This window comes from Desmodus rotundus, chromosome 3, assembly GCF_022682495.2.
Source record: "Desmodus rotundus isolate HL8 chromosome 3, HLdesRot8A.1, whole genome shotgun sequence".
Classification (NCBI taxonomy): Eukaryota; Metazoa; Chordata; class Mammalia; order Chiroptera; family Phyllostomidae; genus Desmodus; species Desmodus rotundus.
The window spans coordinates 29,998,432-30,023,497 of NC_071389.1; the positions used below are offsets into that span (position 1 = coordinate 29,998,432).

At 45.8% G+C, this 25,066-nt stretch overlaps 3 protein-coding genes across 3 annotated transcripts; 1 reads left to right on the forward strand and 2 right to left on the reverse strand.

Annotated features, from left to right (window-relative positions):
• Positions 1 to 3,782: 3,782 nt before the first annotated feature.
• CCDC163 (CCDC163 homolog) lies at positions 3,783 to 7,170 on the reverse strand. The gene is made up of 11 exons (XM_024571159.4): positions 7,076 to 7,170; positions 6,723 to 6,909; positions 6,606 to 6,639; positions 6,236 to 6,369; positions 6,045 to 6,126; positions 5,694 to 5,880; positions 5,518 to 5,585; positions 5,156 to 5,223; positions 4,765 to 4,853; positions 4,332 to 4,459; positions 3,783 to 4,075 (listed from the first exon to the last, which is right to left on the reverse strand). The coding sequence occupies exons 2-11, from the start codon at positions 6,798 to 6,800 to the stop codon at positions 3,957 to 3,959; spliced, it is 987 nt and encodes a 328-aa protein (XP_024426927.1). The 5' UTR covers positions 6,801 to 6,909; positions 7,076 to 7,170; the 3' UTR covers positions 3,783 to 3,956.
• Positions 7,171 to 7,436: 266 nt separating this feature from the next.
• On the forward strand, positions 7,437 to 13,318 carry MMACHC (metabolism of cobalamin associated C). The gene is made up of 4 exons (XM_024571190.4): positions 7,437 to 7,569; positions 9,645 to 9,839; positions 10,499 to 10,651; positions 11,088 to 13,318. The coding sequence occupies exons 1-4, from the start codon at positions 7,489 to 7,491 to the stop codon at positions 11,505 to 11,507; spliced, it is 849 nt and encodes a 282-aa protein (XP_024426958.1). The 5' UTR covers positions 7,437 to 7,488; the 3' UTR covers positions 11,508 to 13,318.
• Positions 13,044 to 24,183, reverse strand: PRDX1 (peroxiredoxin 1). Its single transcript, XM_024571200.3, has 6 exons — positions 24,028 to 24,183; positions 22,110 to 22,226; positions 19,610 to 19,763; positions 19,176 to 19,298; positions 18,708 to 18,838; positions 13,044 to 13,397 (listed from the first exon to the last, which is right to left on the reverse strand). The coding sequence occupies exons 2-6, from the start codon at positions 22,213 to 22,215 to the stop codon at positions 13,312 to 13,314; spliced, it is 600 nt and encodes a 199-aa protein (XP_024426968.2). The 5' UTR covers positions 22,216 to 22,226; positions 24,028 to 24,183; the 3' UTR covers positions 13,044 to 13,311.
• Between the last annotated feature and the right edge of the window lie 883 nt (positions 24,184 to 25,066).

Sequence of the window (25,066 nt, forward strand, 5' to 3'; positions counted from 1 at the left end):
GGGCACGATGGGCGTCCAGAAAAGCCAATCAACAGCCCTAGGCGCCAATTCTGGAAGACGAAGGAAACCAATAGGAAGGAAGTGAGGGTAAAAACAGAAGAGGCAGTGTGTTGCAGAGGAGGTACAGAGGCTGAGGGATTACACCTGGTGTAACCCCAAATTCCTGAGCCTCGCAGAAGGTGGGACAGTAAACACAAAATGGACCAATCAAAATCCCAAACATATAAACTAGTGGTAATTGACAAACGCAAAAGAAAATGGATTAGACTGGCGCGGCTTTTGGGTTGGTGAAGGTATAGTTAAGTAAGACTATCCGTTTACGGAAAAGTCCTGTGAACGCAGTGTCCTTCGGGATCTCAATATACTGGCTGAGGAGAACTGTTACATAAACAATAACTATATTAACGACTTGACAGTAGCAGCAGTGGGTAGGGTTAAACCAAATGCTGACGGAGTAATTAAGCTAGGCTAAGAGATTAATTCTGGTGAAGGCTTCTTGGAGGAAGTAACACTTTGGCTGGCTTGAGAACAGGATTTTGAAAGAGCTGGGCAGAGTACATTTCTATTCAGCTATTCAACAGGCACATATTTCTTCATGCTTTCTTTATATGCCTGGACCTCGGGCACTCAATCTTATGCCTGAGCAGACTGCAACAGGTCTACCGCTTCTAGAAGGGGGCCTGGCGGTGTGGCTCTCAGTGGATTGAATGCCACCTGTAAACCAAAGGGTCCCCGTTGGATTCCAGGTCAAAGCACATACCTGGGTTGCCGGCCAGTTCCACAGTGGGGGACGCACCAGAGGCAACAACACATTGATGTTTCTCTCCCCCTCTTTCTCCCTCCCTTCCTCTCTCTAAAAATAAATAATTAAAAAAAATAGAAGGGCAAGAGCAGGCAAAGGAACAGTGGAATATGGGCCTTCTTGCACCAACCTTCCCTGGGCTTAGAGATCACCTTTCCTACATATTTAGACTCGCTGTCAAGATGAGTGGAATTTGAGTAAGTAGTGCACCCTTATCCTGGGTTTCACTTTCTGTAGTTTCAGCTACCCATGGTCAGTTGTGGTCTGAATTCCAGAAATAGACAACTCATGATTTTAAATTGCAGCCATTCTGTATAGCATGATAAAGTCTCGTGTAGTCCCACTACATCCCACCTGGAAGGTGAATCACCCCTCTGTTCAGTGTATCCCTGCTGCACAGGCTACCCTCCTGCTGGCTAGTCACTTAGTAGCTATCTCAACTGTCATGTTGCCATTGCTTGTGTTCAGGTAACTAACTCTTAATGTCTCATTTACCTCATTTCATCTCTTCACATAGGCATTTCATCATCTCACAAAAAGTGTGAATATATTACATTATTTTGAGAGACCACATTCACATAATTTTAATTACTGCATATTGTCATAATTGTTCTACTTTATTTTTAGTTGAAAATCTCTTACTGTGCCTAATTTATAAAGTTTTTTATTATAGGTATGTATGTATAGAAAAAAATATAGTATATACGGGGTTCGATACTCTCTGTAATTTCAGGCTTCCACTTGGGGTCTTGGAACATATTCCCCATGGATAAGGATATAGATGGTATACATTCCTGGTAGCAATAAAGTTTCTAAAAGATGTGTGGTAGGAGATAAGAATGTGAATTAGCCCTGGCTGGTGTGATTCAGTGGATTGAGCGGTGGCCTGTGAACGAAAGGTCGCCGGTTCAATTCCCAGTCAGGGCACAGGCCTGGATTGTGGGCCAGGTCCCCCCTTCTGGGTGTGCAAGAGGTAACTGATGGCAGTTTCTCTCTCACATTGCTGTTTCACTCCCTCTCTTCCTCCCTCCCTCCCCCTCTCTCTAAAAGTAAATAAATAAAATCTAAAAAAAAAAAGAATGTGGCTTGGGCTTCAATGCCAAATTTGTCCTTTCTTTTTTGTTGTACATAAAAGATTCCTAGCAGGACAGAAGCCTCAACAGACAGTTTTAGGAAGATTAATTGTTAGTTCACAGGCTCTCTAAAAGGAGAAAAGAGAGCACCCTAGCCTGGTCCCCCTGGCCCAAAGCCTTTTCTATGTTATTCTTCTGGAAACAAGTCATGTGCTGCCACCTGGTGACAGTTCAAATACCACTGTTCCACATAGCCATTAAATGTTTCTGCCATTAAAGGATTCTGCCCTTACAGCTCTGGCACCCTTGCAAACCTGCCTCCCACAGTCCAGTGCAAAGTAGTTGATGAATAAGTAGAGTACTGGTAGCAAGCAGAATTAAATAATGCCACCAAGCCAGATGTATCACCTGACTAGATTTAAAAGTCAGGTGTTCCTACCCTGACCAGGTGGCTCAGTTGGTTGGGTATCATCTCACAAAGCAAAAAGTTGCCAGTTCGATTCCTGGTCAGGGCACATGCTTGGGTCGCTGGTTCAGTCCCCATATGGGGCGCATATCAGAGGCAAATGATTGATGTTTCTCTCTCACATCAATGCTTCTCTCCCTCTCTGTCTCCCTCCCTTTCTCTCTCTCTAAAAAATATTTTTTAATTAAAAAATAAATTAATAAAAGTCAGGGATTCCATATACCTGGTTCAGCAGGAAGATGAGCCTTGATGGTTTTGTTTTGTTTTTTAAACAGGCTGTTTGATCGCTTCTCAGCCTCTTGGCTAAGATCAAGTGAACAGGTTCTGTTTGTCCCAGGCCTGGTCTCTACCATTCCACTCTCAGGAATCTCCCTAATGCTGAAGGGTAAGAACCAAGGATTGCCTTATTCAGGTGTCAAAGGCCACTCTTTATGACCTGTCATGCCAGTGCCTTGAATGCACCCCATAAAGGAAGTAGTTCCTGCCATCAGCCTTTTATGATTTTACTTCAGATAACTGTCTCCTCTTCCCAACTGGACTGAGCTAAGAGCTGGGACCTTTAAATGAGCCCATTGCACACCTTAGCTCAGGGTAAATACATACCAGAACTGGTATGTATTATGCTCAATAAACATCCACTTTGATGAATGGCATTATCTTTTGGCTGTACTTAGCCGTGGAAGAGATCTCATGAAACTTCAGTGAGATACTGTTACTACGAAAATCCTGTCCAGAATACAAAGCCCAAGTAAAAAGAAAGTAATGCTTCCCTTTGTCTACCTAGGAAGATATATTTTCCAAAGAGCAACCCAATGATGGAAGGATCAGAACCAGTAGCCACAAAGCATTTTCTCAATGAAATAGGAAATATCAAAGTGCATCACCCCTACTAAGCATAAGTATTAAATCATTAAATTTGTTTCAGTTAATAAATACACACATATGTACTTCCTTAGCTATAATGTAAACTATTTCTTACTGGAGGCCACAGTCAAAAAATTCTGAAAGCCACTGGATTAGAGGCAGAGAGATTGAAAGAAGAGACACTAGCAAGTAGACTGCTACGGAAATGTAGGCTGGGCTGCTAAGAATGAGGAGGTGTGAAAGGGCGGGAGTGAGCCTCAAGAGCAGTAGCTGGAGAAGAGGATAAAGCCTCCTATTGTCCACGCCCATCGCCAACCCAAGTGTCTTACCTGCTTCTGCATCCCCACAGCAGTACTGCCCCAGAGCATTGTCCTACCTCATTCTACCCACCAGAATGGGAGCTCCCACCTCCTTCCAAGCTCCACTGAGCACAGAGTTTGAACTCAGAGGTACAGTTATAAATGTCTTTAACTTGGATTTCAGACAGAGAAGTGGCAAGAAGTAGTCATGTTGCAGGAAGAAAAGGTACAGCTGAGTCTATCCCATGTGGATGTGGATTCACAGAAAACACATCAGGGAGGGTTAAACCGTTTTACTGCAGTTGGTGGGCAGGTGGGCAGGCAGTGACAAGCCTCTAGTAGGGAGGGCAGATACCAGCTGGATCAAGAGGGGAGGGGCAGGGAGCCCAGAAACAGGGCCTTGGAGGGGAAGGTGAGCAAGGAAGTCTTTATCTTACTACTCTTCCAAGTCCTTACAGGTCACTCAGGAGTATCTTGGGGCCCTTAAAGGACAGGTCCTCCTGCTCAATGCTCTGGGCCTGGAGCTGAAAGTTACTGGGTTCCAGGTTAGAAAGAGTGCTCTTCTGGAGATCTAAGAGGAGAGAAAGGAAAAGGAGAAAAAAAAACATCAGCAAGCACTGTGATACACAGAATTAGGCCCTGGACCTGTCTGATACAGAGAGAAATACAGGCCTGACTTGGGATAAGTAGCAAAAGAGGTTGATGGACTCACAAAGAAAGAGGCAGAGACTCCATTCCATCTAGTGCCAAACAATTATGCTGGTGGCATCTGGGCACCACTCAGACTTAGCCTCCCCCAGAACTGGCCTCCCTGCCCTTACCCTTACCTAGCTTCCTTAAAAGTTCCCAGCTACTGTTACTGTTCTGACGAATGGCTTCAGAGCTGGATGAAGGAAGAGATGTGGTAAAGGTGGCAGCTAGGGGTAGCTTAGACTGGAGGACATGGATGGAAGTCCTGGAAAGGGAAACAAAATCAGAGGCAGAAATGGTGGTGGTGGGTCAAGGGGGCCCTTCCAGCACAGAACCGTCCTCCTTTCTGAGGCCAGAACTTCACCTTTATCCTCCAAACATATAAAGATACCTCAGTGACTCCATATCAAGTAAAGAATGCTCAGTACTTCCCTTATGGACTATATCCCAAATACTCCTACTGCCCCTACTGGCCCAAGCCATATATAGGATAGCTAAACTTTGGACCCCAATGCCTGGCCTCTGTGAAACAAATCCCTTCCACTGCCACAGGCGTTCACACCTCCTGACCTGAGGAGGTCCTGGTCCCGCCGGGCATCATGGGCCTCTGTCCTGGCAGCCTCCTTGCCCTCCTGGCCACTCTGCAGCTGCTCCAACATCTGCCAGATTATGGTGCCAGGTAAAATCAAACCTCTCCCTCTCCAGGAGAAACACTCCCCGCCTCTCCATAATGGGCCTCTTCAACACACATGGAACCCTTAGTGGGCAAGGACAGTTTCTTATGGCCTGGAACAGAGGGCTTGGGAAGAAGAGCTTTGAAGGGAGGTGGAGTCATCACAGAGAAGAGAAAGAGATAAGGACGGAAGAGGGTATCCTGGCCTGCCTACAGAACAGGATAGACAGAGAAAGGAAGGAGCCTCCATAGGGAGATTTGAAGGGATAGGTCCAATCCTGGTCCTACCTTCCAGCTGCGGGCCTGAGCTTGCCGCCCCTCAGCCATCTGTTTCAGCATCAGCTCCTGATGCTGGGCTGCAGATGAGAGAAAATGTAAGAAAGCTGTTCTTCAACTTCTTTCCTTCCCCCTCCCTGCCTTGTGCCCAGTCTAGTGCTGAGCTGAGATATAAGCATGCTGATCCAGGTAACAGGAAGCTTCCAAGCTGACTAGGGAGAGTAGACTCATACCTTTGGAGGCAAGACAAAACACTTTGTCGGACTGCTAAGTAGCTCAAGCAGTTAGAGCTATGACCACTTACTGGGAGAAAAAGAAGGCTTTCCAGAAAAAGGAACAGGTGAACGCATACCCTCCTCCACTCTTTTACTTACTTAGCTGGTCCCGGAGCAACTTCAGTTCCTCCCTCAGAATCTCCGACTCCTCCCATAGCAGTTGCCTCCTGCAGGGATGACAGGAGTCCATCTAAAGCCAATCGACAAGCCCAGAGGAGGCTAGCAGAGTACCAGGAATTCAAAGGCCTGAAGGGGAAGTCTTGCCCATCACTTACTCATTCTGCAGCTCTTGGTGAAGGCCACTGGTAGCACCGCACTTTTGTGGTCCTGCTTGTATCTGGGCTTGGGCCTGTTCCTGCACCTGGATTCGAAGGCCCTGCAGTTCCCTTCTCAGCCTGTCCAGGCGCTGCTCCAAAATAAGAGCCTTCCTCTCTGGGCCCCCCTGCAGCAACCTTAGTGATGCTATAATGGGACAAGTTGGGGGATCACCCCTCTAAGAGCTTCACATATGAGCCTAGAGACTCCACTTTCAAATCTAGACACAAGTGCGCACACAACAGATATGCAATAAAATTGTTTGCACATGTATGAGGCTTTGCGTATGAAGAAATAAACTGGCCAGATACCTTCCAGGGCACAAATTTGGTACTTCTGCTGCTCTTGCTCATCCAGCAGGCCCTGAACAGCTTGCCTTAGTGCCTCAGTCACCTACCCAGGCAGAAAACCACATGAGCTACTGAGTAAGGGGCTTCCCCAACCCATGGTATCCTCCTCTCACATAACACCACACATACACACATAGGATTTCAATCCTCACCTGAGCCTGGGATCGAAGCTGGGATCTGAGAATAGTAACTTCATCCCTGAGCGATGTGCTATGGGCCTCAGCCCAACTCAGCCTCTCTGGCACAATAGGAGTCTCTAGAGCCCAAGGCTGTTGAGCTTGGGGTCCTGATTGGGGAGGCGAGTGTTAGGGGAAATCCAGGTTCCAGTCAGGTCTCCTGCAGAGGAAAGAGGACTTGGGGATGGGACGAGGGGGGAAAGATCTTTGTTCAAGAAAGGAAATAGTTGGACACTGGAAGGAAGAGTGGATGGTACAGGTGCTGGAAAAGAAAGACCCTGAAAGAGATCTTCCTGAAAGGGGAAAAGAGATCCTGAAAGGGGATAGAAAAGGGGGCGATACTTACCTGCAGCAGAGACGCCAAGGGGATACAACCGCTGCTACAAAATAAATAAGTGCATGTTCAATGAGATCTGAGTCCTTTATCCCACATTCCCAAACCGGGGTCCTCACTTCCCCTTACCTTAATCCTGGCCACATTTCCGTCAGTAGCACTGAGAAGCGCGTCGAGCTGCTCGGACCAGCTCACACTCTTACTCATTGCCTGCTGTGGTCTGTCTCCCTGGCGTCTTGTACCCTTACTCTCCCAGCACGGGATAACCGACGCACAGCACAGGAAAGGCCACAATGTCAGATAGAAATAGGGAATACTAAGGATAAGGATGCAATATCAGACCAAAACTGCGCCTCTGGGACTAGACAGGGGAGAGGCGTTCTTCGGGAACTGTGGGGGAAACGGGATACCCTGATGTGGACACATCAGGAGGGAATTGAAGGTGCCGAATCTTGGTCGAGACCTCCTAAGACACAGGATACTGTCGCCATCACACCGAACCTATGTCAGCTATTACCGCCGCCTCCGGGTTCAAAGCCTCTAGTAGATAAGGAAAGGCCGACTTTCGACTAGTTGCCGCAGCGCCACTTGGGAAACGAAGTTCGCTTCTCGCGGAGAAAGCCCTTGAAGCTGGCTACCGAACTACGTTTCCCTGGAGGCAATAAGTGCGTTCACACCCCTACCGTGAAGCTTGCCGGGAAACCGAGTCTTTCTGATTCTACAGTGGCTGTTTCTAAGGACCCGATGAACTACGTATCCCAGTATGCATCGCGCAGAGTTCCGCTACGCGCCCCACAAGTTTTTGGGAAATGAAGTCCAAGCTACCCTAAAAGTTAACGACTCAGGCTATCTTTGAGACTCCATTCCCCAGCAAGCTCGGCGTGTAGCGTTCAGTATGGATCCGCAAGTCACAGAACTGAAGCAGAAAATCGAGGACACGTTGTGCCCTTTTGGCTTTGAGGTTTACCCCTTCCAGGTTGGTTTATCTCTCATGCGATGCTAGGGTGAGGTGTATAATTGGTCGTGGTGATAGTGGCGTGAGGCCGGGAAGCCTTCTGAGCCTTCCACAGCTCCTCTGGTCCTGTGTCCATCCGATCTACCAGGACAGTGTCAGAGGGGGCTTGGGTAGGTAGGAGTAGTTGCACGTGTGTCTTTTTACCCCCAGACAGGGCCGGACTGGTGAATGGGAGACACCATATGATGCAGTGACCTTGTGGCTCTGTCACTTACATAATTAACGGGAAGAAAGGCCCCCTTGGGGCCAGAGTCACTTTGGAAGTTTCCTGAAGTTTCCTTAGGAGAGAGCGAGGCTTGGAACGTTTGCATGGCTAGGGGTTAGGTCATTTGAGAAGGACGTTCGTGTTGCCGAACAAGCAAACAGCTGGCTGGTTTGTTCCATCCACCAGCAGAAGGATGATAATTCATGATGTTGCCAGTCACTAGCACTGAGCTGGGTATTATAAACTCTACCCCCCGAATTACACGTAAGTCTGGCTCCACAACTTTCCCTTGTTTACATAAGTCCATTTGCTCCATATCAGTGCCTCCTGCACAGAGCTGTGTAGCTTGAGCCTTTTGCATAATGTTTAAGAGACAGGCTACTCTCACCCCTTCTACTGAGTGGCCCATAGCAGTGCTGGTAGAGGATGTAGATGGAGGGGTTAAGTTGGGTCTAGTTTGAGAGAGAGGACTTTCCAGAAAAAATAGAGCTGAGCTTTATATGAAAAGATTAGCCGTGACTGGTATGGCTCAGGGCATTGAGTGTCGGCCTGTGAACCAAAGAGTCACTGGTTCCATTCCCAGTCAGGGCACATGCCTGGGTTGCAGGCCAGGTCCCCAGCATGGGGCATGGGAGAGGCAACCACACACTGATGTTTCTCTCCCTCCCTTTCACCCTCCCTTCCCCCCCACCTCTAAAAATAAATAAAATCTTGGGAGGGGGGGAAGAAAACAAATTAGAAGGAATAAGGTTTTATGTGCATCCCAAATATCTGGAACAATTTTTTAAATTTTTTATTGTTATTCAATTAGTTGTGTGCCTTTTCTCCCCATCCCTCCACCCCACCCCAGCCCAACCCACATCCCTCCCCCACCTCGACCCTCCCCCTTGATTTTGTCCATGTGTCCTTTATAGTAGTTCCTATATATCTGGAACAATTTGAGTAAAGGCATGGAGGTGGTAGGTAGCAGGTATGGGGGACAGTAAGGATGCTATCTGGGGGGTCAGGTGGACTTGAGTAGTTGCAGCTATTGTACTGAAGACCTGCCAGTCATTCTAAGCTCCTACTTCTCTCAACCCCACATCCAATCAGCCACAAGGACCTTTAGGAATCTGTCTCTGAATTTCTCAAATCCATTCTCTTCCATCCATGCTCTGGTCCAGGCCATTTCTAATTTGGATTTACTACAGTAGCCTCCTTGCCGTCATTTTGCCTCCAATCCATCCTCCATACTGCAGCCAAATTAATCTTTCTCAAAATTGATCAGGTCGGTTTGCTCCTTAAATCTTCAATGGCCCTACGTTATTACCAAATTAGACCCATATTCATTAAGTTGGTATTCAAAGCCAATCTTTCCTACTGATCTTGGCAGCCTTTCTCTCCCTCTGCTTCTCTCTACAGACCCTTTACTTCTATCAAACTAGACAATTTGCTATTCTCCAAATATGCCCTGTACTTTTTGCCTCTCTTTGTTTATGCTGTCACCTCCATTTAGAATGCACACCAGATTCTTCCTCCCCATATCAACCTGTCAGCTTGCCTCCCAGCCTTAAAGACTCAGCTTTCAAGAAGACTTTTCTGATTTCAGAGGGCCTTCACCTGGCCCTCTCATTGCACCAATCACAGTACAATCAATTTCTTTTTGTCCCTAGTTGTTCAAGAATTCTCTGCCTCTGTATTCTAAATATCCTGTCCAATTCAGGCAAGTCCTCCATAAACACACATGACAGATCATCAGTAGAAATTCAATGATTCAATGAATGAGCTGGAGGCTGGGGCAAAATATATGAAGCCTTAAATGCCAGGTTAAGGTATGAATTTTCTGTTCCAGGTGGCATGGTACAATGCACTCCTACCTCCAGCCTTCCACCTACGCCTGCCAGGACCTACCCTGGCCTTCCTGGTACTCAGCACACCTGCCATGTTTGACCGGGCCTTCAAGCCCTTCTTGCAGAGTTGCCACCTGCAATCACTGACTGACCCCGTGGACCAGTGTGTGGCCTACCATCTGGGCCGTGTTAGAGAGGTGAGCAACATTCATATACTCCTCCAGCTTCCCCAATCTGCAACTGCTTCGAGCTCCTCCAAGATCAGTGCAGTATCTAGACCTTTAGGATGATTTCCTAAAGCCAACCTTGACATTACTACGATCTGTCCCTGTTCTGCCTGCTCAGTCCAGGTTCAGCCACCTTCCTTTAGCAGCCCCCCAGGTCTGAAATTCTTACTCACCCTACTCTGATAGGCAACACTACGAACCTCAGACCAGACTTCCCTTGACCTCCAAGTGAAATAGAAATAAGCCCAACACCCCCCAGGCATCTCTCACCTATCTTTAACCTGGAAGCTTTATGCTGCCTTTCGGGCCTTTTGAGGACATAACAGTTTTTCCCCACCACACACTCAACATGTACAATGCTTCCATACAGACACATACACTGGGACTCTGGAGGGCAGAGCCAAGTCACCCCTTAAGGAGATTTCTGAACAAGACCTTCAAACATGGGCCCTCCTGGACAGAATATCATTTTCTTCTCACTGGAGCCCCTCCCCCAAATTTAAGGTTATGTTTTCCCTTCAAACATGACTTCTGAGCACTGGACCATGTTAACACAAATTAGGGCTCTCTAGGACAAGTAATGATTCCTCTCATGCTGAAAGGGGCCTCCATCTTGTCCTCTATCCCAGAGCCTCCCAGAGCTGCAGATGGAAGTCATCGCTGACTATGAGGTACACCCCAACCGGCGCCCCAAGATTCTGGCCCAGACAGCAGCCCATGTGGCAGGGGCTGCTTACTACTACCGACGACAGGATGTAGAGGCTGATCCCTGGGGAACCCAGGTCAGAGGTCAAGTATGAATGACTCGACTGAGAAAATGGTAAAGGTCCATAAAGATACCAGGGCTCACATTCCTCCACCTCCCATGGGCAAAGGAGTCTGTAGACACAATCCAGAGGTCCAGCCCCGTGTGCTTTCTGGGAGTCCCACCTTGGACACCAGGTCAGAGAACCTAGTCTGTAAAACCCTGTTACAGAATTGAGGGGGCAGAGCAGTGATTAGATCAGTGCTGAGGCTTTGAAGTTGACACTTAGATTCCAAAAACCTTCTTCATGGACAGAGAGTTCATGAAAAGGTTGCCCAGCTACAAGAGGGACAGGTTCACATGTGGAGTCACTGTCCACTGAGAAATGAATAAGCTTAGTTGCACTGATGGCAGTTGAACTTGGCCCCAAGGTGACACATCCATGACCTTACTTTTCTTTACCCTCTCCCCAGCATATATCAGGTGTGTGCATACATCCTCGATTTGGGGGCTGGTTTGCTATTCGAGGGGTAGTGCTGCTGCCAGGAGTAGAGGTGCCAGATCTGCCACCCACTAAACCCATCGACTGTGTACCAGGAAGAGCTGACCGAATTGCCCTGCTTGAAGGCTTCAATTTTCACTGGCGTGACTGGGCATACAGGGATGCTGTGACACCTCAGGAGCGCTACTCGGAAGAGCAGAAGGCCTACTTTTCCACACCACCCGCCCAACGCTTGGCATTGTTGGGCTTGGCCCAACCCTCAGAGCAGCCTAGCTCTTCACCCCCTGAGCTTGTCTTGACCACACTTGTACCCAACAAGCCTCAGAATCCCAGCAGAACCCAAGGGTGGTTCAGCCCCAGGGCCTCACCACCTGCCACTCCTGGTCCTTGATATCCTCCCCACCCCCACGCCCCCCTCCCCTGGGGGATCCCTATTTACACTAGTGGTACTTGCTAGGACTTTTGGCAAGGCATAGATTTTACTTTAGATAAAAGATGATTACTTTTGATAAAAGAATTATAGTAGAGATCTTCAATGAAGATAACATGGCTCAGAGACATTTTGTCAAGAAATCTAAGACCAAGGCAACTAATTATTTCAGTAGGAAAAAAAAAGGCAGATCCAGAATTCCCACCTGCTTTGGAAGATATGCTCTGCAGTGCTCCAAGATGCTACTTGGTAGGAGTTTAGGGGCAATAATCCTCAAAGTAATGGTACAAAGATATGTCTCTGGCCCTGGCTGGTACCAGCCTGAGAACCAAAAGGTTGTTGGTTTGATTCCCAGTCAGGACACATGCCTGGGTTGCAGGCCAGGCCCCTCGTTTGGGGGATGCAAGAGGCAACCAGTCTGTGTTTTTCTCCATCTTTCTCCCTCCCTTCCTCTAATAAAAAAAACCTAAAAAAAAAAAGTGTTGTTTTAGGGACTAAGTTAAGGTTTATTTTATTCTTATTTGAGAGTAAGGGGAAGAAACATCAGACATGTAGAGAAATACTGAACAGCTGTCTCCTGCACTCACCCCAACTAGGGACTGAGCCTGCAACCAGGGCACGTGCCCTAATCTGGAATCAAACCAGCAACCTTTCAATTCTGGGCCGCCACTCCAACCAACTGAGCCAAGCTAGCCAGGGCTGTAATGCATTTCAGAAACAATGCTTAGCGTTAAAGCAGCATGTTACCTGTTGTTATCAAAGGCCCTGGGAATCTTGTACTGCTGTTCACAGTACAGAATACTGAAGGGATCGATCGGTAGGCTAAGAGGGTAGCTGATAAAAGTTGAATGTCTGGAAGATCACCACTAGCATACACTGAAGTATCCTGTTCTGAATCTGTCCTAACCACAAGTGCCAGGAGTCTTCCCAACCCCCACCACCACCTCTCTCAGAACAATGACATGAGGGCCAAAAAAAGGGCTACCCTCAAAGCAAGGTTGGAACCCAGCGAAAGTGAGAAGTGTTCAACCCTGTGCCCTGTGCTTTTAATACCGAAGGTCCCACCCTACGAAAACACCAGCCTATGTGCTAGGTCTTCTCCCCCTTTCAATTCCAAAGGTACAGAGCCTCTAATTCTGATCTCATAGAACCAGTAGCAGGCTTTTATCAGACGAAGCCAGGCTTCAGGTACTCATGCAGCTTTCCCAATAGTGTAAAGGGTAAATGCCCAAGAAATCATTGTCACTGGAGCTGTAACCTACAATGCAGCCTATAAAATAAACTGAAGTACTATGGCCAACACCACAGCAGGTCTTGCTCTTTTCCCAAATATAGTGAAACAAAACGTTCATATCCTGATTTAGTTCCATTCCCTATTTGCATTTCCCCTCTAATTTCCTGATTCTGAAGCAGCTCTCACTTCTCACTTTCCCCTAAGGAAGGAAAACAGAGAGTAAATCAAAAGTTAATGCCCTCTAAAATAAACATACAACAAGGTCTCAGTTTGAGTTTAATAGAAACTACACAAAAAAGGTGATGCCCCACTACTGTACACATCAGTTGGCCTGCTCCATAAGTTTAGGTCATTTCTTCCAGAAAAAGAAAGACTGGCCCCCCAAAACCCTGCAGGAAAGGCCTGTTTTGCCCCAGACCACATCTGGCCTAAATCTAAGATCTTGTGTTTTAATAAGCATGACAATAGTAAAAGAGAGGTTTTGTTCTCATGGCTGCACACTGCCGCCATGACCCTGTAATGGCCCAGTGCTCACTTCTGCTTAGAGAAATATTCTTTGCTCTTCTGGACATCAGGCTTGATGGTATCACTGCCAGGTTTCCAGCCAGCTGGGCACACTGTAAGAGAACGATACCACTAATTAATAATTTGCTCAGTAGTGAGCTCTACCTTCCACCCTCTTCCCATGGACAAATGGATGCCTCGAAACCAAATCTGAGCCCTAAAGAGCCTAAATCACTCAAGTACCAGGAAACCTAACCTACTAGTCTAGATCATTCAGCCTTTTAGTGCATGGCTAACAACAAACATGCCATTTAATCTTCACCATAGCCCTGTCTGTTACTATTACACATGATTTATTGATTCAGCACCTGAATTAACTGTTTTAACTCACCTGAGGATGTTTTTTGTTTTGTTATGTTTTTGGAGAGAGAGGATAGGAGAGAAACATCAATCAGTTGCCTCCCGTATGCACCCTGACTGGGGATGGAACCTACAAATCTTTTGGTGTATGGGATGATGCTCCAACCAAATGAGCCAACTGGCCAGGGCTAAAATTTAATTTTAAAAAAAATTAAGCAACAGCCTCAACTGTATCCTTTGTTCTAAAAATAACCTGTATAAAGTATATAAGGCAAGAATTGTTAATAGCAGATAATAGGTAAATGTGTATTCATGTCCCCTACAACTCTATATATGCATCCAAAACATTATTTTCAAAAATAAGCTTACATGTTCTTCAAAAAATGGTGCTGGGACAGCTGGATTTCCACATGCAAAAGAATGACACTGGACCCAACTTACAGAAAAATAATAGACATTTCTCCAAAGATACACAAATAGTCATAAGCCCATGAAAATATGCTTAACATTGCCAAATGCAAATCAATACCACAATCAGCTACCATACCCACCAGGACGCTTATAGTATAAAAAAATATATTTTAAAGTAAGTGTATGTAAGGATGTAGAGAACCCTTAGTATTGCTGGTGGGACTGTAAAAAGGTGCAGCTGCTATGCAAAACTTTGGCAGTTTCTCAAGAAGCTAAACATGACCCAGCAATTCCACTCCTATGTATTTACCCAAAATAACTGGAAGCAAGGACTCAGATACCTGTTCACCAATATTCTAGCAGCATTAGTCACAGTAGCCCAAAGGTGAAAACCCTGTGTCCATCAACAGATAGATGCACAAAATGTGGTACACAAGATCTGATCCACACTACACAGGCCCAAACAACAATGAAACTTGAAAACAATGTTAAGTAAAGCAGACACAAATGGACAAACATTGTATGACTTCACTTACATGAAATACCTAGAATAGGCAAATTCACAGCCAGAAATGACCAAAGGCTGGAGGGAGAGGGGAATGGCAAGTTATTGGTTAATGGTTTCAGCCTGTTTGGGATGATGAAAAAGGTCAGGGAGTAGCAGTGATGGATGCACAACAATGTGAATGTAATTAATGCAACTGCATTGTACACTTAAAATGGTAAATTATGTCATATGTTTATAAAACCACAATAAAACTTGATTTAAAAACTTAAATGACTTGCTCCTATACCCAAGAAAAAAATTAAGCTAAATAAATGATAAAGCCAGGGCTGTTTAAACCCATAACACTAGCTATTTCTCCCTCCTCAGTGTTCAGTCAAAAGGCCCTGCATGCACTCAGCCTGTCTTCCACCCCTTGCTAAGCAAAAGGTCGGAATTTGAATCTTTCACACACATGCAAAGCACAGCCTTCAACCTTTTCCTACACTCCTACAAGGATCCTGAGCTAGCAATGCTCCTTTGGCTAATCCGAAGAAAGTGAGGCAAGTGGACCATTGCTCATTTTCCACTTTTTACTACGTGTCTTCTAAGAGACATATAGTCACCAATAACAGAGCAGTTAAGTCTCACTTGCTCAGCTCTGGCCAGGGTGGCTCAGTTCAAGCATCCTCCCATGAACCAAAGTGTCGCAGATTCTATTACCAGTTAGGACACATGCCTAGGTTGCAGGTTCAGTCCCCAGTCTGGGCACATGCAGCAGGTGACCAATCAATGTTTCTCTCCCTTCCTTTCTCCCTCCCTTACCTCTCTCCAAAATCAATAAGCATTTCCTTCGGTAATGATTTTTTTAAAAAATCTCACTTGCTCAAGTGAGAAAGCGGAAGACCCTTTCAGTCCAAGGAATAGCCTCAAACGTCAAGACTGCATCCAGCTGTCTGTGAACAAAGTATGGATGGAACAAGTGCTAAATGGCAGGCCCAGCTGCCACTACTTTCCTGAAATTCCCATTTGATTATTACATGGTTACTGTCTTTAGTAGCACCAAAGGGTTAAAACACAGATCTTAAGCATAAACAAGCTGCAGAGAACAAAGAGCAGCATAAAAGCAAGGACCAGGCCACAGGCAGTCAAAAGTTTGACACTAGGTGCTAACAGGAAATCAAAAGATTCCTCTGTCTAGCCCTGGTTGGTGTGGCTCAGTGGATTGAGCACAGGCCTGCAAACCAAAGGGTCACCAGTTCGATTCCCAGTCAGGGCATATGCCTGGGTTGCAGGCCAGGTCCCCAGTAGTGGACATGTGAGAAGGTACCACACACTGATGTTTCCCTCTCTTTCTCCCTCCCTTCCCCTCTCTCTAAAACTAAGTAAATAAAATCTTAAAAAAAAAAAAGGCAACAAATCGGTGTCTCTTCTCTCCCTCTAGAATCAATAAAAAAATGTCCTCGGATGAAGATTTAAAAAAACAACAATAGCCCTGGCTGGTGTGGCTGCTCAGTGGATTGGGTGCTGGCCTGTGAACCAAAGGGTTGCCGGCTCAATTCGCAGTCAGGGCACATGCCTGGGTTGCAAGCCAGGAGCCAGGTACCCGGGGCGGGGGGGGGGGGGGGCTCTCAAGAGGCAACCACACATTGATGTTTATATCCCTCTCTCCCTCCCTTCTCCTCTCTCTAAAAATGAATAAGTAAAATCTTTAAAATAAATAAATACATAACAATGATATGGAGTCCAGCAAAACTGTTTGGGTACCACATAAACCAGCTTTAAATCAACTGAAGTACCATGACCCTCCAAGAAGAAAGTGACACTAGCCATGAAAATCTCAGCATGAGAGAATGGCCCCAACACAGAAGGCCCTATACATAACTTTTTCAGTATTTTAATTACCTTAAGGAAAAAGGCTTTAATTTTTGATTCCAACATTTTACTATGAATAAGTGCTGTGTAAAACAGGAATGTAGGTTATACTAATTATGTAGCACACCTGAAACTAATGTTATGTCAATTACATCTCAAAAAAAAAAAAAAAGACAAAGAAACCACAGGACCCTGGCCCAGTAGCTCAGTTGGTTAGAGGATCATCCTGATATGCCAAGGTTGTGGTTTCTATCCCCAGTCAGGGTACAAACAAGAATCAACCATAAATAAGTGAAACAACAAATTGATGTTTCTCTCTCTCCCTTCCACTCTCTAAAATACAAAACTTTTTTTTTTTTTTAAGTTTGGAAAAAAAAGGGAAGGTAGGGTTACGTGTCAAATAAACAACACATGTAATGTACTTCATATAGAGTGCTTAGTATTCATAGGCTCTCAAATGTTAACTACCATAAGCCATAAAAGCTGCATACAGAAAGCTGTGTCTGTTCTAGTGGGATGGGAAGCAACAACAGAGACCAACAGAGCCTGAAGCAGCAAGCTTCAGTCATGAACGCTTGGGTTCAAGAGTCTAGCCCAAGAGCAAGGTCCTTTCAGAAAATCCAGTGAAGGGCCAGTTTTGCCACTCCTCCTGTCTTTGTGCTCACCCCCCACCAGGGGGCAGTCTCAGCAGCCTTCTGCTCCCTCAATCTACTCCCACACAAGCTTTTGCAGAAGGTGCCTTCTGGTATCAGTTCTCACTGATCCCTATTGACCCCCGTATCCCACTCTAGCCAAGCTTCATTTTTGGATCCCCCAAACAGATAACCACTAATCCAGACTAACAACTTCCATCTTCTTTAAATCACAGTATCAAGAGTTCAAAGAGCTTTAGAAAGGTAGTTTGAAGTACTTAACTTCTAGAGAAATATAATAATCCATGAAATTTGTCCAGGTCCACCTGGACACTTAACCTGATTCTGAAGCACTTAATCACACCTATCCTGTTCTCAATTACATTAAGTTGAGGGGGAGGGGGTTCATGATCCTCTACCCCCATATACCCAGCACCTACAGCCGTAGGAACTGAGTCTTTAAAACTAAACTACTAGTTGGGATAAGGTTGTCTCATACCAACAGTACTGGGGGATGCAGAAGGAAGTAAAAAAGCTACAGCCTTACAAATCCAGAAGCTGGGATCAACTAGTTCAATCAATTTTAAAAGTGTACTTATATAGAGAAGTACCAGTGCTGGAGCAGTAAGAAAAGGGCCTACATTCTTAGCAAATGTTAAACTAAAAACCTTAAATTGAGCCCTGGCTGGTGTGGCTCAGTGGATTGAGCACCTTCCTGTAAACCAAAAGGTCAAAGGTTTGATTCCCAGCCAGGGCACACACCTAGGTTTTAGGCCAGGTCCCCAGTTGGGGTGTGAGAGAGGCAGCTGATTGATGTATCTCTCACACATGGATGTTTCTCTCCCTTTTTCTCCCTCCCTTCCCCTCTCTCTAAAGCTAAATAAACAAACAAATCTTTAAAAAATAAAAACCTCGCCCTGGTGTGGCTCAGTGGATTGAGTGCCAACCTGAGAACCAAAGGGTCGCTGGTTCGATTCCCAGTCAGAGCACATGCCTGGGTTGTGGGCCAGATCTCTGGTTAGGGGAATGTGAGAGGCAACCAGCTGATGTATATCACTCACACGTCAAAGTTTCTCTCCCTCTTTCTCCCTCCCTTCTCCTCTCTCTGAAGATAAATAAATAAAATCTTAACAAAAAATAAATAGAAATGTGTTAGCTGTGTCTACTTATTGTCTTTGGGTAAAGTTGTATTAGTCCTACTTTATTTTCCAAATTGCAAAGCTAGTCATATATTACTTTTATTTTTTAAAACCCCAACAAAACAAATATGGACTACAGAGATTAACTCTTCTCCCAATAAACACTTGTCAGGAATGGCAAACTTTAACTCCAGATGTGGTTCTCAACCTTTCATTTCACCCTTATAGAGGGTGAACCTACGAGATCTTCCTACACTCCTTTAATAAGTTAAATGTGGAGCAGTGAATAATTGTAAATGAGCAGGGGAAAAGCTGGGAATGTACCGTTGGAATAATATATAGCCTTTATATTCTTCTCCCCAAGCTTTTTCATTACCCCACCCCCACAACCCACTATAATTCAGAGACTTCAATTTCTTAAAGGGACATAATCACCCTCCTCCTTGTTTGGCAGACTTTGTCCCTACACCATTCCCACTCTACCACCATTCTGCTGTCTTGTCGCCAGGCAGGCTGAATTACCTTCCCCATGTTTGTCAGTGAACTGGAAAGCCTGAACTAGTCTCAGAGTTTCATCCACAGAGCGGCCAACAGGAAGGTCGTTTACGGTGATCTGGCGAAGGACACCTTTTTCATCAATGATAAAGAGGCCCCTGGGAAGAAGAGATTGAAGGTTTGAGGAAAAGGCAGTACAGGTTTAAAAACTGGCTTGTTAGAATACAGAAACAATGGAATGGGCTAGTCTCCCACACTTGCACAGGCCTTGCCCTTAGCAAGGATGCCCCTGCATAAAGAATGAAATGAGACCATCATACTGTACACCTTAAACTTAACAGAGTGATGTATGTTAATTATTTCTCAATAAAACTGGTAAAAAAGTAAAATGAGAAAGGAGTCTGTACAGATCAGGGCTCTTTCTCCAAACAGAAGGCCCTCAGCCAACCGTACCTCTCCTGATGAATGTCAGCCCCCATTCCCGCAGGTAGATACCTGAATGAGATGCCTTCGTCAGCCTTTAAGACCCCATAGTCCTGAGCAATGGTGCGCTTGGGGTCTGACACCAAGGGAATGTTCATGGATCCCAGTCCTCCTTGTTTCCTGGGTGTGTTGACCCTACAGCAAAAGGCACGCACATTCATTCAAACTCTCGTGTAGCAAATACATTAATTATACTTACACCACCCCCAAAATTCCTGACCTCACTTCCCCCAAAAATGTCAAACTTGGGTATACTCAGATGCAACCCAAGCTGCCTCTCCTCTGCTGCCAGGTAATAAGAAAGCAATAAGGGAAAGTCAGAGCCTTTATCCTCCTTCCATGAGAAGCCAGAAGCCAAAACTAGAGAAACATTATTGCCAAAGCATCCCTGTCCCGGTTCCTGCTTAGTTAAAAAGTCCATATGCCAAATGGACCAACAGCTTTACCATGCCAGGTGACAGAAGTGAGAATCCACAGAAGCACCAATCACTTGGCAGTTGAGTTTCTTAAATTCTTCCACCCTATCACTGAAAGCAATGATCTCCGTGGGGCACACAAAGGTAAAATCAAGAGGGTAAAAGAAGAACACCACATATTTTCCTAGAAAAAAAGAAAAGCCCCAAATTAGCCTTTGAAACGGACATCCTTGCTTTATAGAGAACAGAAAATTAAAGACATTTTCCCATAGAAAAGGAGATCTTTTTAAAGAAGATTTTATTGACTTATTTTTAGGGAGGGGAAGGAAGGAAAAAAATAGAGGGAGAGAAACATTGATGTGCAAGACAAACATGGATCAGTTGCCTCTCACACGCCCCCAGCCGGGGACCTAGACTGCAGGCCGGGCACACGCCCTGGTGGGCAATCGAATCAGCGACCTTTCGTTTGTATGACGACACCCAGCCCACTAAGCTACACCAGTCAGGGCAGGAGGCCTTTTTAAGTTGATACCAGAGACAAATGTTAGATACCAAAATGCTCAAACATAAATGTCGCTTAGCCTCCCAGCAGCTACTTTCAGAATCTCCTGCAGCAGGAGGCACTGCATGTAAAAAAGTTCCTTCCAGTGGACGCTTTATATTTCTGTCTCCATATTAGCTGCCAATTAAAGAACAAACACTGTTCAGTCTGATTTTGATCTTCTCTGGCTAGTTAAAATTAGCAGACACCAAGTTCTCCAATGAAGAAAAGCAAAAGCAAGAATGCAATTATCTACCGGAGAGCCCAATGCCAATGCTTACAGTCAGTGCCCAATAAAAGCTGTACTTAGAGAATCCAGCAATACAAGATGCTGGATTCTCTGCTGCAGGACAGTAGGAGACCAATAAGAGGAAGTCAGAGCCTTTGCACTTCTTTCACAATGAACCAGTCATGGAATGGGTAAGATTTAAGTGATCACCTGAATCACCACAAATGTGTTCCTAACAAGCCTGACAGAAAAATTTTATATGGCAGGCCTGGCTGGTATGGCTCAGTGGATTGAGTGCCGGACTGCAAAGCAAAGGGTGGCTGGTTCAATCCCAGTCAGAGCACATGCCTGGGTTGCAGGCCAGGTCCCCAGTAGGGGATGCACGAGAGGCAACCACACTTTGATGTTTCCCTCTCTCTAAATATAAATAAAATCTTTTTTAAAAATGTAGGTATCAAAATTAAGAGAATAATGTATGTTCAATTAATTTTTAAAAAGAAAAACTTTATATGACAAACATTCCAAAAATCCTGGTAGGAAACAGGATTTCTTGTTGGAGATTTACTGAAGTCACTCAGATGACCAACTGAGTAGATCTTTAACTGACCAGGTAGCCTCTCACACCTCATGGGCTGAGCTATTAGAACAAATACTCACTTCCAAGAAGCAGCAATGTTTGAGAGTCAAAAAAAAGTTGCTCCTTTGACATTCACTTTGAAAATCACGATCAGGAGAAATTCCTCCAAACCACCTCTCCAGGGCACTGCCTAACAAGCTGCATGAAAGGCAGAGAGGCCTGGTCCCCGGTTGGGGGCGTGCAAGAGGCAACTGATCCATGGTTCCCTTCGCACATGGATGTTTCTATCCCTTTCTCTCCCTCCCTTCCTTCTCTAAAAATAAATAAAATCTTAAAAAAAAAAAAAAAAAAAGAGGGCAAGACGCAGCTCTCCCTAAACATCCTGCCTTTACTTTCGGGCCAAGGTCAACTCCCTATGATCCTACTTACCATGTCTGCCAGAAGCTCCCCCCCACAGGGTCCCACTAACCAACTCATTCCAACCAACAAGTGTAATGTTGACAGGAAACCTCATCACATGTTCTACCCAAAAGCTGACTCCGAGAACTGATTACTACATATCACTATAAAAGGCATACTTGTCACCTGACTTTCAGGTTCGTATTCAAAGGAATCTAGTCTTAATTATCCGAGAAGACCCAGCTACTCCCAACTTCGAGGTAAAGGAGGCCTTATTAGAACTTGACATGTGTCTGCATGAAGCTGTAACAGAAAGGAGAGCTGTTCCAATGGTGACTCCAACTCTCCCCTGGGGGTAAAACAGTCAAGGGAATGTGCCTAAACACTCTAATAATACAGTAGGCATGACGCATATTTCATAAACCCAACAAGCAGTGTCACAGCTCCAAACACAACCTGTGAGACTTCAGATTGTTGCAGACCTCTTACAAAGTGATTATGAGACAGATAATGAGACTATCTCCAATAATACAGTCGAGTACTGAGAAGATAACTGAGCTAGTATGTTCAGGCATAATGAAGCATGTGCCTTCTTCGAAATAGTCTGGATCTAGAATAACTACCCTGTAATAACTTGATAATTACCACTTGGCACCTGAAACACCTTGACCTAGGAGACATAAATCATTTTACAACCAAACATACAAAGGTACAAAAATTGAACAAGCCATCCCTAAATAGCAAAATAATTGCATTCAAACGAACCTAATGTAACTGCTCTTACCTCTGTAGTCAGAAAGGCTGATATCTTTGAACTGACCATCTGGCATAACAGCTGTAGCTTTGAAGTTGGGGGCAGGGTGCCCAATTTTAGCATTTCCTGAAGACATCTTGCTATCAGCTGGAAAAGATAAAAAAGAGGAAGCGAATTTGAGACAAGTCGTCTTTCTCTAGATAACCCACACCCTTCTTCATCTACTTAGACTTAGCTGTAGTACAATGAAGGATTTGTCTGGTGGCCCTGAATAAATACATTAACTTACAATAGGAGGAAGCCTAAGATTAGCTTTCCAACTTTTGAAACAAAAGCAGGTATCACACATCTCTGAATATCAGCCTTTGTTTTCATTTAAAAACAGCAATTTCTTTACAGCCCTGACCTATAAGACTCAGTCGGTTGGGCCTAGTTCCACAAAATGTAAGGTCTCTAGTTCCATTACCTGGGTTGTGGGTTCTGTCCCAGGTCAGGGCACATAGAGAAGCAACTGATCCCATGTCTCTCTCACACTAATGTTTCTCTCCCTCTTTTTCTCCCTCCCTTCCCTTCTCTCTAAAACTAAATAAAGAATAAAAACAGCAGTTTCTTTACAAATTAAAGTAACCTCTATTACTTTTTCTGAACTGTCATCTGTGCAATAGCAATTTCCTCTCTATTTTCATTATGCAGAAGCAGAGAGGGGACTGACTCCCAAACCTGAACCCAAAGGCACAATGCCGGAGTGTCTGACTCCCAAAAGCAGGGAATGGTGCCCTTTCCCTGGATTGTGCCTCCATCTATCTTCAAAATGTGGGAAGCACACTTGATATTCTCCAGGTAGATTTGCCAAGAACACACACCCTAAAACCAATCTGCTCAATTTCAAAACTTTAGTTCTCATGTTTAAGCCCTAGAAGTCCTTTCAAAAATGAAAAATGGGTTTATGACCTCAGGACCAAGATCCTGGAAAAGTACAAAAATTAATTTATTGCTAAAATGCAATGTTACACTGGATTCCCTCAAGTCAACACCAAGGAGTTAAGATTTAGACTCAGTAAGTGCCAAAGTTTTTAGTACATACTACCACAACCGAAAGAATCGCTGAGTGAGCACTGATCATCTCAAACTTTCTACTGCTTAGTATCTTTAATAACAACAAGAAAACCCACCAGCTAAGGGACGAGGCAACTTGGCGACCAAATACAGGGTGTGAGCCTAACGTAAATGGCCTCGTCCAGACAGGCTTTTCCAGGTGGCCCTACGTGCGCTAAAGCCCGACCAATCAGGGAAAAGCCTGCTGGACTTCCAACCCGTTGGGCCTCTTCAGGAGATCTGACCAGGAACCTCCCTGGAGAAAACCACACCCCCAGACCCCACTTAAGGTCCTGCCACTCCCATCACCACTACCACCACAGCACTTCAGAAATCGCCAGCAGGAGAGAAGTCTTTGACGAGGGAATCTGGGATCACAACTAAGCCCATTCCACAAATGGAGAAAGTAAGGGCAGGGAAAGGAATCTTAATATCCGAAGCTTCACAGGTAGTAACGGCCCAAGACTGGATACAGCCTTTACCCCTACACATGACGAATGGGTGACCTCAGGTCAGTCCATTGTAGAAGGTTCTCGAGCAGCGCGGCAGGAAACTAATCGAAGGGACCCATACCACCAGCCTGCTCTTCCGAGCCAATCAGCTCCTTCTGCCTGGGTCGCCCGGGAAAGAGGCTCGAGCTGACCTTAGCCTCAGGGTTCACGGGGACCCACAGCGGGGGTCCGCGGGAAGGTGCGCGAACCGCCTGCACCCGCTCGGGCGGCAGGCCACGCCAGGCCACCTCCCCAGTCACAGCAACCCCAGTTGCGGCGGGCGCGCCCGGGGGAGAAGTAAAGGGCGACCAGAGGGATGTGGAGCGCTCCGCTCGCCGAGGCCGCGCTGCCCACACACTCACCGACTCCGACACGCAAGCACCACAAGTAGCAGGTCACGAAGAAGTCTCTCGAAGCGCACGCAAATACGCGGCACTACTTTTATAGCCTGTAGAGCTCTCGCGAGAGTCAGAGAGGGTAGGGGTACGGGAGGAGGAGGAGAGAAGAGGGGCATCTGACCCGAGCCCCGCCCAGATCCAACACACCGAACCGGAATGACTCAGGCCTTTCTCTTCCCTCCCCAAGGGCGGGCTCCGGTGCCCAAAGTACAACCCCGCCCCGCCCGCAGCCAGCCGTTGGGGTCGGAGAGTGAGGCATGCACTTTTGATAGACTCCACACCCTTACGCCTCCGTCATCCAGGATCTCTTCAGGACCTGCACGGTGGTGCGCGCCTTGCCCTTAAAACCCAAACCAGGGTAGGGGTCTCACTGCTGCTCACCTAAGACCACATTTAACCACACCAAGCCCCGTGAACTAACCAAATAATGCGCCCCCCTTTCTGGGGTGTCCTCACATCCTCTGCCTTAGCGCTGATCCTCAGCACCCCTAAGTGTCTGCTTAGAAAGCCTCCTTCATTGTTCCAATTACAGGATTGCTGCTTCCCATCCCCCATCCATCCCTTTCACAGCGCCTGGACGGAATCTTTGAAATCTGTCACTTCTGTGATTTGCGGTTTAAAAAACTAGGTCAAGCCCAGGCCCGTGTGGGTCAGTTGGTTGGGCGAGCTCCCTCAAACCAAAAATTCCATTCCCGGTAGGATTCCCGGTTGAGGCGCATGCCTTGGGTTGCAGGTTCCGTTCCTGGGATGGGGGCCGTGGGGAAAGCAATTGATGAATGTTTCTCGCATGGATGGATCACGCCCACTTTCTCCCTCCCTTCCCCTTTGTAAAAATAAATAACATCTTTTTTAAAAGCTCAACTGAAGCATTACTTATTCTGAAGCTATTCCTGACCTTGGCTCATCCCCAGAATTCCTCTGAAGCTAAGTTTTGCTCACCCCCAGTACTGTTCATTATTCTTTCTCTTTTTTTTTTTAAGAGAGGGAGAGAAACATGTGTGGT